General features: G+C 59.3%; 9 protein-coding genes across 9 annotated transcripts; 6 read left to right on the top strand and 3 right to left on the bottom strand.

Annotated features, from left to right (window-relative positions):
- The first annotated feature begins 7 nt into the window (after window positions 1-7).
- Window positions 8-2,091, top strand: GGTG_10232 (hypothetical protein). The gene has a single exon (XM_009228101.1). It carries the CDS (start codon window positions 196-198, stop codon window positions 1,831-1,833), a length of 1,638 nt encoding a protein of 545 aa, XP_009226365.1. The 5' UTR covers window positions 8-195; the 3' UTR covers window positions 1,834-2,091.
- On the bottom strand, window positions 2,002-3,050 carry GGTG_10231 (hypothetical protein). The gene is made up of 2 exons (XM_009228100.1): window positions 2,591-3,050; window positions 2,002-2,393 (listed from the first exon to the last, which is right to left on the bottom strand). The coding sequence occupies exons 1-2, from the start codon at window positions 2,946-2,948 to the stop codon at window positions 2,137-2,139; spliced, it is 615 nt and encodes a 204-aa protein (XP_009226364.1). The 5' UTR covers window positions 2,949-3,050; the 3' UTR covers window positions 2,002-2,136.
- A 94-nt stretch (window positions 3,051-3,144) lies between these two features.
- Window positions 3,145-4,253, bottom strand: GGTG_10230 (NADH-ubiquinone oxidoreductase 12 kDa subunit). Its single transcript, XM_009228099.1, has 2 exons — window positions 3,778-4,253; window positions 3,145-3,618 (listed from the first exon to the last, which is right to left on the bottom strand). Exons 1-2 carry the CDS (start codon window positions 4,001-4,003, stop codon window positions 3,542-3,544), a joined length of 303 nt encoding a protein of 100 aa, XP_009226363.1. The 5' UTR covers window positions 4,004-4,253; the 3' UTR covers window positions 3,145-3,541.
- Window positions 4,254-4,366: 113 nt separating this feature from the next.
- Window positions 4,367-6,983, top strand: GGTG_10229 (nuclear localization sequence binding protein). Its single transcript, XM_009228098.1, has 3 exons — window positions 4,367-5,151; window positions 5,237-5,826; window positions 5,921-6,983. The coding sequence occupies exons 1-3, from the start codon at window positions 4,576-4,578 to the stop codon at window positions 6,252-6,254; spliced, it is 1,500 nt and encodes a 499-aa protein (XP_009226362.1). The 5' UTR covers window positions 4,367-4,575; the 3' UTR covers window positions 6,255-6,983.
- An 817-nt stretch (window positions 6,984-7,800) lies between these two features.
- GGTG_10228 (hypothetical protein) lies at window positions 7,801-8,813 on the top strand (the record flags this gene model as incomplete). Its single annotated transcript, XM_009228097.1, has 3 exons — window positions 7,801-7,854; window positions 8,270-8,429; window positions 8,758-8,813. 3 exons carry the CDS (start codon window positions 7,801-7,803, stop codon window positions 8,811-8,813), a joined length of 270 nt encoding a protein of 89 aa, XP_009226361.1.
- A 981-nt stretch (window positions 8,814-9,794) lies between these two features.
- On the top strand, window positions 9,795-11,262 carry GGTG_10227 (hypothetical protein; the record flags this gene model as incomplete). The annotated part of the gene is made up of 2 exons (XM_009228096.1): window positions 9,795-9,858; window positions 9,920-11,262. The coding sequence occupies 2 exons, from the start codon at window positions 9,795-9,797 to the stop codon at window positions 11,260-11,262; spliced, it is 1,407 nt and encodes a 468-aa protein (XP_009226360.1).
- A 976-nt stretch (window positions 11,263-12,238) lies between these two features.
- Window positions 12,239-13,319, top strand: GGTG_10226 (2,4-dihydroxyhept-2-ene-1,7-dioic acid aldolase; the record flags this gene model as incomplete). Its single annotated transcript, XM_009228095.1, has 3 exons — window positions 12,239-12,497; window positions 12,595-12,620; window positions 12,792-13,319. 3 exons carry the CDS (start codon window positions 12,239-12,241, stop codon window positions 13,317-13,319), a joined length of 813 nt encoding a protein of 270 aa, XP_009226359.1.
- GGTG_10225 (hypothetical protein) lies at window positions 13,275-14,229 on the bottom strand. Its single transcript, XM_009228094.1, has 2 exons — window positions 13,955-14,229; window positions 13,275-13,831 (listed from the first exon to the last, which is right to left on the bottom strand). The coding sequence occupies exons 1-2, from the start codon at window positions 14,150-14,152 to the stop codon at window positions 13,694-13,696; spliced, it is 336 nt and encodes a 111-aa protein (XP_009226358.1). The 5' UTR covers window positions 14,153-14,229; the 3' UTR covers window positions 13,275-13,693.
- A 495-nt stretch (window positions 14,230-14,724) lies between these two features.
- Window positions 14,725-14,945, top strand: GGTG_10224 (hypothetical protein; the record flags this gene model as incomplete). The annotated part of the gene is made up of 2 exons (XM_009228093.1): window positions 14,725-14,837; window positions 14,909-14,945. 2 exons carry the CDS (start codon window positions 14,725-14,727, stop codon window positions 14,943-14,945), a joined length of 150 nt encoding a protein of 49 aa, XP_009226357.1.
- Between the last annotated feature and the right edge of the window lie 177 nt (window positions 14,946-15,122).

Here is a 15,122-nt window from a genome sequence, read left to right as displayed (position 1 = left end):
GCGACCCCAAAGGTCGCCGCGCTCGATGAAGCCGTTTCCCATCCCAAGATATTTTCTTGTGCTCCGCGACCCGCGCAAACGCGGGCGTCTGACCGCCCGAACCCCACCCAGCGGCAGAAGCGTTCGACTCACAATTCCTACCCACGGCATATCCCTACGACGACGCGCTGGCTCTCTGTTTGAGCTCCCGTCACCATGACGGACACCCCAGAGCGCAAAGATGGCGCATCACCAGCTCCCAGCCGGCCAATACTAAAACTGCGAATAGGCTCGCAGGCGCTGTCATCGATCACGAGATCCCCCGCATCATCCGCGCCCGCATCCACGCCGACGGCCATGGCCGAGACTCCGACAGCAAGTGCCAAGATCCGAGTCAAGCTCAAAAGCTCGCGGCCACCCACCCCGGCGATCGAGGCTGGCCCTCCGATCTTCGGGCCACCGCGGCCGCCGCCGTCCTCTGCGCCGTCAAACATGAAGACAAAGTCTGGTCGGGTTATGAAGCCGAGCGCAAAAAAGCGGGCTAAGGACGACGCACTTAGCGATGTTGAAACGTCTACTCCTTCGACGATCAAGCGGATCAAGCTCACCAAGTCGGCCGCGCCGTCCCCGGCCGTCAAGTTGAAGTTCAGAAGGACCGGCAACGCACCGCACCACCCGCCCGGAGACGGATACGACTCGGAGCTGGAGGACCGCGAGACCGACCCGGTCATTGAGGAGCAGTTCATCCTGCGCTATGAGGGGGGCGTGGAGGAGGACCTCGATTACCTGGCGCAGATGGTGGATCAGAATCGCATAGGCCTGCCCCCCAACGGCCATGGCAAGGAGGGCAGGACGCCTGCTGAATTCGCCATCAAGTGGCTGAGTGCCGAGCGGAGGGCCCTTGTGCGCATCCGCAGCAATTTCTATGCCGCCGTGCTGGTCGATTTTCCTACCATCACCGAGAGCATGAAGACGTGGGACAAGAAGAACCTGATGAAGACGGCAGACATCTGTCAGATGCTGCTCATCTTCGCCAAGGTCGCCAACGAGCAGGAAGCCAAGACGGTCCCGCTCCCCGCGCCCACCAACGAGACCGACTTCAGGTGGCCGCACGGCCTGACCCCGCCCATGCACGATGCCGTCCAGCGCCGGTTCCGGAAACGCCTGACCAAGAAAGAAGTTAAGGACAAGGAGGCCGAGCTCAACCGGCTGCTGGAGGCCGACCGCCAGGCTGCCGACGTGCGGTATGAGCTCGTTAATATCGGGCACGACGGCAAGGAGAAGATTGGCGAGTATCCCGATGACGAGCAGGATGCCGAGGGCGAGGACGACGAGGAGATGGACGGTGGTGCCCAGGCCAATGGCGACTCACACGGAGATCTCTTCGACGACGACGGGGAGGATGACGGAGAGCCAGACGCAGATCTGCTCAACGAGCTCGAGGACGTGCTGGCCGGTGACATGCTGGGCGAGGAAGATGGTCCAACCCAGGACGCACCAGCAATGCCATCAGCAAACGGCGATGAGACCAACACGCCCGCTGCCCAAGCCGAGTCGGGGGCTGAGGACGACGGCGAAGACGACGATGATGACGACGACGACGATGATGACGACGATCGTGAGGACGTCGACGAGGACGCCGAGGGAGAGGCTGCGGATCAGGATGATACCAACGAGGCAATAGCAGAGGCGGAGAGGCAAGTCAAGAAGATAGAAGGAGACCTCGCCCTGATAGCAAACCGTCTGCTCAGGACTCGTGTGGAAACTCAGCTCAAGAACGCCAAGAAGCACTTGGCTGATCTGATGAAGCGCAAGGCTGGGGACCAGGATGAGGAGGATGACGACGAGGCCTGAGAGACCTTGGAGCCCCATGTCCATTCTTGGCCCTCCTCTGCTGCGACACTCGACACACAAATACCTCATGCATTACCACCTTCATTCTAGGGCACGCAGGTGGGCTGATGGCATAAAAGAGAGCCTCCTCGTGCCCAACCGGGCGAGTGGGTTGTCACAGCATATACATGCACGGGGGAAAGCGCTCGTTGATACAATTGTATAATACAATGTAATTCTGAATGAGCAAGCCTCTCGAGGACGCAGCGCGAGCCAATCGTCTTTGTGCCACGCAACCAGCCGTTTCGGCAGCCGCTTGCTTGCTCACATAGACTTGAGGTAGTTGGACTCCTTGATCTTGGCCTTGCGCTCTCTGCGCATCGCCTGCCGTAGCTCCTCCCTCTTCTCTGCCGCGAGCACGGCGCCCTCGACGCTGCCGTCCTCGCCGCCCGGGAGGTTGATGGACTGCTGCTGCAGGGGGATCTTGGGCGCCAGTGCCGACAGGTCCCCCGACGCCAGCATCTTGGCCTCCAGCAGCCTCTGGCGCTTGGCGGCTGCTCGCCGTTGCTTTTTGGATTTTGCTGTTGCGGGCGACCAATTTCGGCGCATTAGCTTTTTTTTTTTTCTCATCGGTATGCTTTCGCACAATCCAACCTCAACCACTCTTCAGCCCCCCACCATGTTCACGACCTAGATGAGGATGAGGGGAGTGGGAGGGGGGAGTGATGCGAATGATGGAGACAGGTGGGAGGGATAGAGAAGGGCCAAAGCAACGCACAGAACTCATCGGCGCCGGCGGCCTCGTCGCCGTCGCCGGCAGCCTTTTGCTTGACCTCGAGACACGTCCACAGCCACTCTGGGTAGTCCTTGTCCGCCATGGCAACCGGGTCCGTCTTGTTCTTGTAGAAGTTGAGGCCCGTCATGATGGTGCCCTTGGGGCACGACGACAGGGGCGCGTCGGCGGCAGCGCCGTCGCCGCCTGCGTCGGGGGCGGTCGCGGCGGCTAGTGACGGCGCATCGGGGGCGGCCGGCGCGGCGTTTCGTGCGCGGAATGTGGTGGCGAAGGGGCGGGACAGAAGCAGCGCCGGCCTCTGCGGCAGGCGCCACACCTGCCGGAGGCACGACCTGCAGATCATCGTGGGCGACGGCCGAGTTCTCTGGGTTGCGGGAGGAGAGACAAGGCGCCTTTTGTCCGGGACGTGTCTTCTCTGGAGCGTGGGTGGCTACGGGCTGCTGCTAGTCGCAGTGGGGAGCTGAAGCTCTCGAATTTTTTTTGGGGCGGGCGCTCAGGACCACTGCTAGGAATTCTGATGTCAAGTTCCCCCCAGTCACGCAAAGACTCTACCAAATGCGCCTGGCAAAGTGTTGGTTCCTAGAACAACTTGGGAAATGAATGGTGATATTTGGCAATTGATTATAACTTGCCGTCAATTGATCTACCAAAGACACAACCTGTCCTGTTTTACAATCCCAACAGCGCTGGACCAGCACCACAATGTCACTCTGCTGCGCCTGAGAAGCACCTAGGCTCGTCATCCCAAGCTTCTAAAGGCTAACAGCGTGCGCTTAATGCAATCGATAGACAAGCTCTGCACCATGCTTTGATTTCCCAGCAGCTAAGGTAATTACCACCCAGCTGACGTTAGGCCATTGTACGTATAGCCTTCGACGTCTCGGAATCCCTTCCCAAGTGTCGCATGGCCCATTCGATTCACGCGCTCCTCCCCTCTCACTTCGGGATGTAGTTCTGTTGCTCGAAAATATAGCCCTTTACTCTTGCGGTCTTGAGCAGTTGCAGATATCGTTCTGGTTGTCCGGATTCGTCAGCATATAGTTCAATCGTCCTCGATCATACACGGATAATGAGAGCAAAGCCTCCACCAAGCGGCCTGCCCGACATGGCCCAAGAGACACAGAGCCATGGCGGCGATAAAGAAACACATCCCCTGTCTCCTCCAGACGTACCCCGTAGGTGCCCGCACTTCTCCAGGTGGTTCACGCCCTCCCGGTAGTAGCACTTGCCCAGCTCCTCACGGACGAGCCGGCCCATCATGACCTGAACCCACTGCTCCCTGACGATGGCGTCCTGCGCGGCCTTGAGCGCCTTGTTATCATCGTAGTCGACCCCGTCAAAGGTCGGTGGGACCGTGGGCTTCTTGGCTAGGAACGCGGCGGATTCGGGGGTCGGCATCTTCGGTTCGGAGAGGTCGCTGCGGCTGACGGAGGAAGGGGGAGGACTGAACTCCGGGTTTCGTGTCGATATCAATTGGTTCCGGAGCTGCGGGGCGGGAGGTTCGGCTGCGCGTGGGCCGACTATCAAGCGCTCGCCGGCAAACGATTTCGGGCCAGCGTCTCGATGTGAATGTGATGCTTCCAAGGCTGGCCCATCCAATTCGGAGCTCCACTGTCGATTGGTGCCTGTTTCTCCAGGCTGAAGTTCTCGATAACGATAAGGGAGAGCACCCCACCGCGGAGGTTGTCTCAAGCCAGAGGCATGCTCCACCCTTATGCATTCACCGCCTTTGATTCGACCCGCTAAAAAGTATTTTCTGCTGGAATATTTGCGCCGCCAACCACTTTTTTTTTCCAATTTTTTTTTTCAGGGTCTCCTGCCAGCGCATAAAGCTCTTGCCCATTCCTCATCGCGCTTGTCCTCGAGATCCTTCCCTCTTTCTCGAGTTCACCACACCTCCTTCCTCTACATCTACCCTTCAATACTACGTCCCTTCCTATCCTCCATCTCATACCAGAACCACAGTCACAATGGGCAAGGTCAAGGAGTCAAAGTCCAAGAGCAGCAAGGCGGCTGCGAAGCCCCTCGCTGTCAAGAATGCGGGCGTGACCAAGGCGTCGCAGACCCCCGTCGCGAAGTCAAAGAAGACGGCCAAGGAGGTTGCTACCAAGGTTTCCAAGAAGGACTCCAAGAAGGACTCCAAGAAGAAGAAGGTCGAGGTTTCCGACTCCGGGAGCGACTCCGACTCGTCCGCCTCGTCGGACTCTTCCGAGTCTGAGTCTGAGGCCGAGAAGAAGCCTACCAAGGCCACTGCCAAGGCCACTGCCAAGCCCAATGGCAAGGTGAACGGAAAGGCCAAGGCCGCCGCCGAGTCGTCGGACTCGGACTCGGACAGCGACTCCGATAGCGACTCAGATGACAAGCCTGCCCCGGCCGCAAAGGCCGCTACCAACGGCGACGTCAAGATGGCTGATGGCTCCGATTCGGACTCGTCCGATTCTTCCGAGAACGACTCTGATGATGAGAGCGACTCCTCCGCGTCGAAGGAGGAGGCCAAGGCAAAGCCTGCTGTCGCCAAGAAGACCGAGAAGGCTGCCGCTGAGAGCGTAAGGACACCCCGAGCACTCCGTCTCCTACATCACTCGCCCTAAATATGGCTATGCTAACATCCTTCATTTCCTACGGCTCTAGTCTGCTGACTCTTCTGATTCCAACGACTCGTCCGAGGAGGACTCTGACGACTCCGACGATTCTGACTCTGATGAGAAGGAGACCAAGGCCGAGGCGCCCTCCAAGAAGCGCAAGGCTGACGAGCCCAAGGAGGCCCCGACCAAGAAGTCCAAGACGGACGCGGCTGAGTCGGACAAGCCCGCCACTCTGTTCGTGGGCAGCCTCAGCTGGAACGTTGACGATGACATGCTCAAGGAGGAGTTCAAGTTCTGCGGTGAGGTTGTCAGCGCCCGGGTCATCACGGATCGTGAGACCGGCCGGTCCAAGGGCTTTGGCTACGTCGACTTTGCCAGCCCCGCAGACGCCGAGAAGGCCCATGCCGAGAAGCAGGGTGCCTTCATTGATGGTCGCCAGATCAAGGTCGACTTCTCGACCGGCAAGTCAAACAACAACGACTCGGCAGATCGCGCCAAGAAGTTTGGCGATGTCACTAGCCCCGAGAGCGACACTCTCTTCGTCGGCAACCTTCCTTTCGACGCCGACGAGGACGTCGTCAGCGAGTTCTTCGGCAGCGTCGCCGAGATAAAGAGTCTGAGGCTCCCTACTGACCAGTAAGTTCTCCAACCCTGTACATTGCGCCTCCATCTGACTGGCCCATGCGTGGGTTAGTCGCAGTCTAGTCTCGGTGGCCTAATAGTTTCGCAGGGAGTCTGGACGTCGCAAGGGATTCGGTTACGTCAGCTTCAACTCGGTCGAGGACGCCAAGTCGGCCTTCACCCAGCTCTCTGGCCAGTCAATCAACGGCCGTCCTTGCCGTCTTGACTACTCGACGCCCAAGCCTCCTCGTGAGGGCGGCGGTTTCGGCGGCGGCGGCGGCGGCGGCGGCTTCGGCGGACGTGGTGGCGGCCGCGGTGGTGGCCGCGGTGGCTTCGGTGGTCGTGGTGGTGGCCGCGGCGGCGGTGGCCGTGGTGGAGGCGGTCGTGGTGGATTCGGTGGCCGCGGCGGTGGTGGCTTCCAGGGAAAGAAGACCACGTTCTAAACGTGGTCGCCGCACACAATTGCACAGAGGGCTCTCGGCTCGCCTCGTGTGGGCTTCGTTTGGCTGTCGGTTTTCAAATGCACCCGTCTCGATCCTTTGGGGAGAGATAGGCAGCTTTGGAGGCACATCGCGTTGATTCGTGAAGAGTCACGCGTATATGTGCCAGACACCTGGGGGCTATGATCCTACCTGTGGGCATGTGACTTGGCTTCGGCCTCGTCGCATTTCTTGGCTCTTTGAATGCTCTTCTCGTATGCGGTCCGCCGCTTCGAGGTCTGGATGATGGGTTTCTCTTGTCGCTGTGGGCTCTTTCTGACCGGCGAGTTTTTGGATGAAGCCTCCTGTGTCCAGGTCACTGTCTCTTCAACGAGGGGTGTGACGACGGATATTTGAGCGTGGACCAAGACTCAACGGTCATGACGGCTTGTGGGGTTCCGAGGGCTCTCAAGTGCATCCTTGAATAGCGGGGCGCTCTGTGATATATACTGACTTCCTTGGGTGCAAAGGAGGCCACGAGGAGTATAGCCAAGTGCTCCTGTGTCTGATAAGAGTCTCTTATGGGCTTGTGTTGCCAGTGGGAGGCGTTCTTCTCTGATTTGCCGCTTGGGCTGATTGATACCACCAAAAGTTCTGATCTCGGGTAAGTAACCGGCCTGCCTAGTAGTTACGACGATTTCCATAGCTTGACCTTGGCGTTCCCGGGGGCTGTAATTTATAAGATCAAAATCGTCTTGTTCCCGCCGTGATTTCACTCCATTACAGGTATGTATTTGACACCGGACAGGATGTGATATTGCCCTTCCCACAAGCATCCCAGGCGCGTGGCCAGGTACTCACCTATGTGTACCACCAAGTCAAGGTGTGGGGCGCGGAAGTGTTGGAGGCTAATGTACGTTCGAACCCTCAATCATGGGCGTATTTACAGCTGGGCTTGATGATTTCTATTCCTTCTCTATTGGATTGATATTTTTGTCCCTTTCCATTCGCTTTCTTTTGGTCTTTCTTTTCCTACGCGACGACGATGAGATAGGTCGAGCTGTGGTCTGGGGGAGATGCAGACAGGAGCTCTGTGTTCCATTCCAGGGTACCTTGTCGGTGCTGGGCACGTAACCCTCCCGTGTGACACCCCCAGGCCATCTGTCGATCCAAAAGCTGAGCAATGCAAAGGCGCGTGGAGGCTGCGCGAGCCATCCATCATACAGCCACGGTCTGGTCCCGCTTAGGCTCACGCTCAAAAGTGTGTCTCACGCGCCGTATCCGACGTCGAATCACCTGTGCAACCCGAGGTCCAGGCTACCCCAAGCGCGCCCGGTTTCCGTGTCATCACGCCCATCAAGTGCGCAGGACTCGGAGGTTCCACATGGACGTGTGGCTTGTCTCACCGGGAATCCTGTTGGCGCGTTGGCCGATAGATCCTTGGTATAAAACAAGACCCCGGGATGGGGTTATCGCTGTGGGCTTCGACCTACATAGCACGGGGCACGGTAAATGGATGGCGACTACAGACCTAGGAATGGCGCATTTACAGGGAGCGACAGTCGAATCAATGGAGCCTAGTGTCAGGAACCATGGCGCTACATATGCGGTCCCGCCCAAGGTGGTCTGTTCTTTGCGGGGGAGGTTGCATTGCTGTACCTTAGAGCAACGTCGTCGACCTACCGATATGTCGCCAAAGGCGTTTGCGGTTTCCCCTCCTTTTTCCTTGGTTTGTTGGACGTAGCTCGCCGTTCAGGAAACGAAGATAAATATCTGGCTCCCTCTCACCTAATGTTTGTTTTTCTTTTCCACCACCCACCAACCTTCGCAATTTAACCCTTAGGATACATTATAACTTTGCGTTTGCGCCGCCAAAATGAGGTTCTTTATTATTGCCCTCCTTCCCACCGTTATGGCCGTGGCTGTTCCCGCGTAAGATATAGCCCACCTCAGCAATCCTAATCATCAATCTTTTATTTTTATTTCTTTTTTATTTCGCTTCGGCCAGCTAACCTTTGGGCTTTCGGGGGTTTCCATAGCAATCTTGCTCGCCAAGGTTCCCCGGCGCCGTGGGATCCCCCGGAGACGTGGTGCGCCTGCATCGCCCCAGGGACCGACTACCCGCACCAATACAGTACGACTCTATGCTACTATGCCTCTGGTTCGCTGCGCGGTCCAAGAGGTCCCGGGGGGTTTTGGGTAAGTTGCAAAAACGCAATCCTTCCCTCTACCTTTTTACGACGGGTGTATTGTTTATGTTACTAACCAGGAATTTTTTCCCCTCCACTTTTTCTTTGTAGTGCACTGATACCCGGCGTGCTCCCCTTCACGAGGCTTTCAACGATGAAAACTGCGGCTTGGACGTCCCGACTCTACGCGTCGTTTGCAATGAGTGCTCCGGGGTCACGGACGATGGCCATTGCATCCTAGCCAAATGAGGGCGATAAAAAGGGCCAGACGCTTCCATATTCCTGTGGCCCCCTTCGGCGTGCCTAATGGTCTTCCATTGTTGAAATCACATGACTAGCGCGTGCGCTCGAGATCACGGGATCCAACGGATCCAGGGATCTGGGGGACACATAAGGTAGGGGCGAGGAACAGGCCTTTGGCGATCGGATTGTGTATAAATAGCTGTCTCCTGTTCCCTCTCTGGCAGATAGATTCCCTCATTCTTCATGCACAATACGCCCAGTCTGGCAGATAGATTCCCTCATTCTTCATGCACAATACGCCCAGGCGTAGACGTGATACCTGCCTGGCCGCACGTGGAGGGTCCACCACTGTAGCCCCGGCCACCTGGCCCGCCCCCAAAGCCTGGACTGCGGTGACTGCCCATTCCAGCCAGCCCATTGCCCCTCCCCCATCTCTGGCCTGCTTGCTCTGGACTCTGGGCTCTGGGTGCAACTCGACAATGGAAGGGTGCGCCTTTCGCCGCAGCCAAAACGCCTAGCCTCCCTCAGCCATGCTAGACCACCACGTTGCCTTGTTGCTGCCCTCCAGACCAAGTATCGTCGTCATCCACAAATCCAAACCCATGCTGTCGCTCGCTAGCGCTCTGCCTGTTTTCTTGCATCAGCCCCTTTCGCGCTGAAGCCTTTCCTCAACTAAGCACGCCTTTGCAGGCATCCCCAACCAACGGGCGCATTCGCTCAACGTCCCTCTAGTGGTCGTGCGCTCGCGAGGCCCGAGCACACCGCAGCAGCAGCAGCAGAAGCGACAGCGGCACACAAGCGCTCACCCACCTGCAGCTCACATCCATGCACACGTGTCAGCGCTGCCTTCATCACTCAGACTCGATCTACGGATAAAGCAGTGACCCTGGGTCCCGGCGCATCGATCGCATCGCGAACTGGCTTCAACCACGTTGTTTCCCCGCCGCCCTTTGTTCCTTTTTGAGATACCCCTGGGCTGCCGTAGATACTCGAGGAACGTCAAGCTACCTAGCCTCTCGTCTCACCCGCGACGGCTTTCCCCACACTGATCGTTCCTGTCGGCCCTCTCGTGCCACCTGCGGACATGGACCAGCAGCAGTTCCGGGGCGGCCCGCCCGGCGCAACGGCCACCATGGCGAATGGCGCCTCGGGTCGCAATAGTGCCGCTGAGTCGCCGTCGCGCCGACGACAAGAAGGTCAGTCTCAATCCCCTCATCATCTACTGCCGTTGGGACTAGCCGCTAACGCCAGACGCAGACTGGATCGAGATCGCATCTCAACCGTCATCGTCATCACTTTCCTCCATCGGCGGCGACGAGATCATCACCACCGGCCTGAGGGTCCACGGCTCCTCATACCCCCCGCGCCGGAGACATGCAGGACGCCAGCCACCAAACCATCAGCATAGCATGCCGCGGTCGTTCGTCATCAGCCATGCTGCCGCGCGTGGGGGTACGAGCAGCCAGGAGGACTACGATGATACGGAGAGCGAGGAAGACGGCGCCCCTGTTGTGCGACGCCCGGTCGGCGGCCCGATGGCACCCCCGACCCATATACACACAGGCTCGCGCCATGAAACTACTGCCCGTCACGAGTCGTCGGGCTACGATGACGACGACGACGACTCGGGCGACGAGAACGCCACCGCACTAGGGCTTCCGTCAGGGGCTCCGCACGTCTTCAGGCCTCAGCCCAACGCCTTCTCTCACCCGCCGAGCCATCTCACGCACCACCATTCCACGCCGGGTGCCTATATGGGCGGTACCTCGACGGGGCCGCATGCGGGGGCCACGGGCCCCACGAGTAGGAGGTCATCTTACTCACGGGCCGGCTCAAGCCGCAACGCCCCGCAGTTCGTATCACCGGCGTATCGCGAGGACAACGATGCGGCTTTGCGCGCCTCTCTCACGACGCTGCTCTCTTGTGCTGCCGCGGCGCGCGGCCTCCCCAACCGGAGGCGCGAGGGCCCCGACGCCCTCGGAGCCGGGCCAACCTCCAACACTGCGGGCATGCAGCCCATGGATATCCGGTTGGTGCCCGAGGCGGAACTAATGGCCGGAACCTCGGCACCACCGCCTTCACAGTCATCGGCTAGTGCTAGAGCAAAAATGAAGGGCTCGAGTCCAGCAGCGACCGTCGCACCTGCTACCACTGCCGCCAACAAAAAGACACATGCGGGCGGGTTTACGCGGTCGCCGTCCACGACATCGTCGGCAGCGCGGGGCGAGAAGAGCAAGCGAGCCGCAGCCGGTTCCGGGCAGAAGACTTCGGGCCGGGCGACCAAGAAGAAGCGGGTGGAGACGTCGGCATCGACAACGCCCGAAACACTAATCAGCCCGACGCTGCTGACATGGGTTGTTAGCGCTGGCGTTGTGGTGCTCGTGTCGGTTGTTGGCTTTGGGGCCGGGTACGTCATCGGGCGTGAGGTGGGGCGGCAGGAGGGGGCAGCTGGCTTCATATCAAGCACAGGCGGCGCCCCTTCCGGCCCTCCAGCCAATGCGACTGGGTCTTGCGGCCGCGATATAATCGGCCAATCCAGCGGCGGCGGCACGCTCAGGAGATTCCGCTGGAGCTCCATGGGCCGCAGCATTGTGGCTTGATGCTGCTTCCTGTTGTCGCTTCAAGACTGACACGTCCCCCGAGATCGCAGGTGGGCAAAACGCGATAGTGCATGACTGGCAGCACTGCTGTTTGAAGAAACAGGATTCTTTGCCGGCCTTTTTTGGTTCTTTTGTCTCCTTCCTTTTCCTCCAACGGCACGAGCTACATGATGCAGCGCGCATGTTTTCAGCCAATATGTGGGCAAGCCGACTTGGTTTTGACCGATACCATTTGTTTTTCTGTCCCCCATTTCCAGTCCAGGCGTTCCGCAATCTTTTTTTGGTTGTTGATTTTGTTTTACTCGTTACAACTGCCACCTTTGCTGACGGAATACATCACGTCACCCACTGTTGCGGTTGCGTTTGAGAGTTCAAAGGCTGAACTATCCCGAAGTCAGCATAGAACTCACACCAAACTTGTTCAGGGTATTGTTTCGCTTGCTGTGTTGATTTCTTTGCTGCAAATTGCTCTAGATGCCTTTGGTCTTGCAAGATCTGGAACGTAGCCACCTACCGGGTCACTGGTTCGAATAAAACTGTCACTATGATGGAGCTGTGCCCGCGATTCAAAACACGGACAGTGGTGGACAAACTCAGATGTGACCCCCACCGCGAAAGAGGGCGACATGGCAGACAACGGCCCGATATCGCAATTAAGCTGGCACTTTACCCCGCAGTCGCGGAAGTCTTGCCTGAAAGGTCCCCCTTGGCTGCTCCATCAGCCCCCCCTGGCCGGCCTCCCAGGAAACAAGGGCATATAGGACGGGAAGCCCCTCAAAAGTTTGCGCGTCACAGGAAACCACCGGTGGGCACCGACATGTCTCGCGCATCCGCCACTCTGCTCTCGACCGCCAGACACGCCGCCCGGATCAGCACATCCGGACCCTGCCGCCCCCGAGTCTCGACAGCAACCGCCGCCACCGCCGCCGCCCCAGCCCTAGCCCTACAGCGCCAGCCGGGCGGACGGGCCGCCGCCATGTCGACCAAGATGCTGCAGGCCAACCGGCTCAGGGAGGCCATGGGCCGGGGCCCGAGCATGGGCCTCTGGCAAATGCTGCCCGGGGCCAACATCTCGAGGGCGCTGGCCCGGACGCCCGGGGTCGACTTTATCGTCGTCGACTGCGAGCACGGCACCATGGACGACGCGGCCATGCACGACGCCGTGCCGGCTATCGCGGCGGCTGGGATCTCACCCATCGTCAGGGTCCCCGACTTTCAGGGGTGGATGGTCAAGCGTAAGGATTCAGGGGACAGAGGGCGGCCTGCTCATGCGAAACCTTTCCGGCCTTTCTGCACCTCCCGTTCCGGAAGATGGCTGACACGGCGTTGCAGGAGCTCTTGATAGTGGTGCGCACGGGGTACGTCACTCCATAGATGCCGTAAATGTGATGGTTGGGCAACATGGAGCCGCATATCGGAACGGGCAAGGATGCAGGCAGACAGATAGGATATCCCGTTGGACGGGCATTGGCTGACGGCAAGACGGGAACGTGCTGTATTGCGCGCATTTTGGCTGGGAATCTCTGCAGATACTAGTGCCGCTCATCAGGACGGTCAAGGAGGTCGAGCAGCTCGTGTCGTCGGCCAAGTTCCCTCCCCAGGGCACCCGGGGGTTCGGGTCCCCTTTCGCGATGCAGAACTTCCACCCGCTGTCCATGACCGAGTACCTGCAGCAGGCCAACGCGAGCCTGCTGACGGTGGTGCAGATCGAGACGCGCGAGGCGCTCGAGGCGGTCGAGGAGATCGCGCCGCTCGTCGACGTGCTCTTCGTCGGGCCCTTCGACCTCGGCAACAACATCGGGCACCCCGTAATCGACGGCAAGATGGACCCGGAGCTGGACGCGGCCATCGATCGGGTGCGGCTCGCGGCCGAGCGCACGGGCACGACGCGGTCGGGCATCTTTTGCACCGGCGGCGAGCAGGCGCGGAGATACGCCGAGCAGGGGTTCCGCATGCTCAGCGTGGCCACCGACATCACGGGCCTGCAGGCCGCCATGGCCGAGTCGGTGGCCGTGGCCAAGGGGGAGGCCAAGCCGGACAGGAGCGGTCGGTACTAGGGATGGGAGTCTCGATAGGCGGGAATGATGGACTTGTATACATTTAGCCAGGGCTGGGCATGTATGTATATACAGACATTAAAAATGAAAATAAGGACAATAAGACAAGAAAGAGAACGAAAAGAAATAGCGAAAAAAAAAGGAATGTCAAGGAAGCCCCGGATCCAAGCCTGGGATAGGGTCTGCGGACCCTCCCAGCTTCGAACCCGGGGCCCAATCACCCACTATCCCGGGATTGAAAACAGAAAGGTCTGACGAACCTTATAAGGGCCCCCCAGCCCCCTCCACGGAGGAAAGCTACCTTTGTGGCTACGTGGACAGTGCAGGAGGTACCTAGATATTCTCCGCAGACACGGACAAAAGAAAGAACGGGGCTAGGGCTTCAGTGGTGTGGCCTCGACGGCGTCCATCTTGGCCTTGACGTCCTCGGGGGTGAAGCGGTGCATCAGCTTTACGGCGGCCGAGGCGAGCTTGGGGTCCTCCTCTGGGGCCCCTGTTTTGCTGATGTGCGCCTGCAAGCGGCGGAGAAGAAGGCAAGAGGCGCCTGGTCAGCACACGCGGTCAAGACATGGGTTGGAGACGACGACACGGGGGGAGGAGCGAATCTCGGAAATTTAGGGGTCGCGGAGGCTAACCACAGGGACGTCAAAGTCGTACAGATCCCGCCAGCGCCGGGCCTCGGGCTTGACGATGTCGACCTCACGGTATTCGAAGGGGCGCGAGTCCCAGACGGCGGATAGGGCCGACTTGGCCCTGGTACAGAGGCCGCAGTTCTCTCGGGTGAAGAGGGTGATGCGGCAGGCCTGCTGGAGAAGGTGTGAAGAGGCGCGCATTTCTTTTTTCTTCTTCTTCTTTGTTCTTGTATCTGTCACTGGCGACGGCGGCGGCTTGAAGGCATTCCCAAGTCGAGCAATCCCCAACGCTCAAGTGGGTCGGGTAGGGGGAGTCGCTGTGGACCCGGGCCTCTGGTTTCGGCGGTACGTACTACCTATAGTCGGGCTCCCGTCGGCACCACTGACGGCAACAAAACCGACGTAATGTGGGTGGGGTCCGCGGGTTGAGTGTTGCCCCTCCTGATCCACGCGATTCTGGAAGCTCTCAGAACCTCCAGACCCCGGCGGCAGCTTGAATCAACGACATGCCTTGAGTATCTGGCCGACTACATATTTTGCAGGGGGACGGAACCAGTGCCAGCATCCAGCCTCGCAGCCTCACAAGTCTCCCGCTGCTACTCAATCGACACCTCGGCCTGCGCTTGCTGTCTGTCGAGTCGACGCCCGGCAATTGCACAAGAAAAGAGGCACGCCCCCATACCTGCCAGAAAGCCGACGAACAGGCGGGGCATAAGCTACTTTTTTTTTTTTTTTTTTGTCACCAGCCGTCTCGATTGATTCTCGCCACCACCATGGCGCAAACGTGTGTTCACCAGAGCTGCGGCAAGTCCTACAACGAGGGCGAGGAGGATGGTTGCGTGTACCACCCCGGGCCGCCCGTCTTTCACGAGGGCCAAAAAGGCAGGTTTGCGGGGCGAATTGCTTTAGCGGGATCAGTCATTTTTCCCAGGAGCTAACCTCGCACCAAACTGGCAGGGTGGAAATGCTGCAAGCCACGCGTCTTGACCTTTGAGGAGTTCTTGTCGATCCCTCCCTGCACCGACGGCCGCCACTCCACCACGGATCTGCCGCCTAAGATCGAGAAGAAGGAGACCCCAGCCGACGCCGACGCCCCTGTCCCCTCTACGGCCCCGATCCCACCCCGACTCCCCGTCGCCTCGGCCCCCGAGGCCACCCCTGCTCCCCCACC

This window comes from Gaeumannomyces tritici, assembly GCF_000145635.1.
Source record: "Gaeumannomyces tritici R3-111a-1 unplaced genomic scaffold supercont2.5, whole genome shotgun sequence".
Lineage (NCBI taxonomy): Eukaryota > Fungi > Ascomycota > Sordariomycetes > Magnaporthales > Magnaporthaceae > Gaeumannomyces > Gaeumannomyces tritici.
The sequence above is the reverse complement of the archived record's forward strand: the minus strand, read 5'-3'. Positions and strand labels throughout refer to the sequence as shown.

Coding starts and splice junctions, on each gene's coding strand:
- GGTG_10230 (XM_009228099.1), bottom strand. CDS start 4,003: ATGCCGACCCCCGAATCCGCCGCGTTCCTAGCCAAGAAGCCCACGGTC. Junction 3,619..3,777: donor GAAGTGCGGGCACCTACGGG/GTACGTCTGGAG, acceptor CCGGACAACCAG/AACGATATCTGCAACTGCTC.
- GGTG_10229 (XM_009228098.1), top strand. CDS start 4,576: ATGGGCAAGGTCAAGGAGTCAAAGTCCAAGAGCAGCAAGGCGGCTGCG. Junction 5,152..5,236: donor AGAAGGCTGCCGCTGAGAGC/GTAAGGACACCC, acceptor CTACGGCTCTAG/TCTGCTGACTCTTCTGATTC. Junction 5,827..5,920: donor CTGAGGCTCCCTACTGACCA/GTAAGTTCTCCA, acceptor ATAGTTTCGCAG/GGAGTCTGGACGTCGCAAGG.
- GGTG_10231 (XM_009228100.1), bottom strand. CDS start 2,948: ATGATCTGCAGGTCGTGCCTCCGGCAGGTGTGGCGCCTGCCGCAGAGG. Junction 2,394..2,590: donor CGCCGGCGCCGATGAGTTCT/GTGCGTTGCTTT, acceptor CGCCCGCAACAG/CAAAATCCAAAAAGCAACGG.
- GGTG_10225 (XM_009228094.1), bottom strand. CDS start 14,152: ATGCGCGCCTCTTCACACCTTCTCCAGCAGGCCTGCCGCATCACCCTC. Junction 13,832..13,954: donor ACGACTTTGACGTCCCTGTG/GTTAGCCTCCGC, acceptor CGCCGCTTGCAG/GCGCACATCAGCAAAACAGG.
- GGTG_10232 (XM_009228101.1), top strand. CDS start 196: ATGACGGACACCCCAGAGCGCAAAGATGGCGCATCACCAGCTCCCAGC.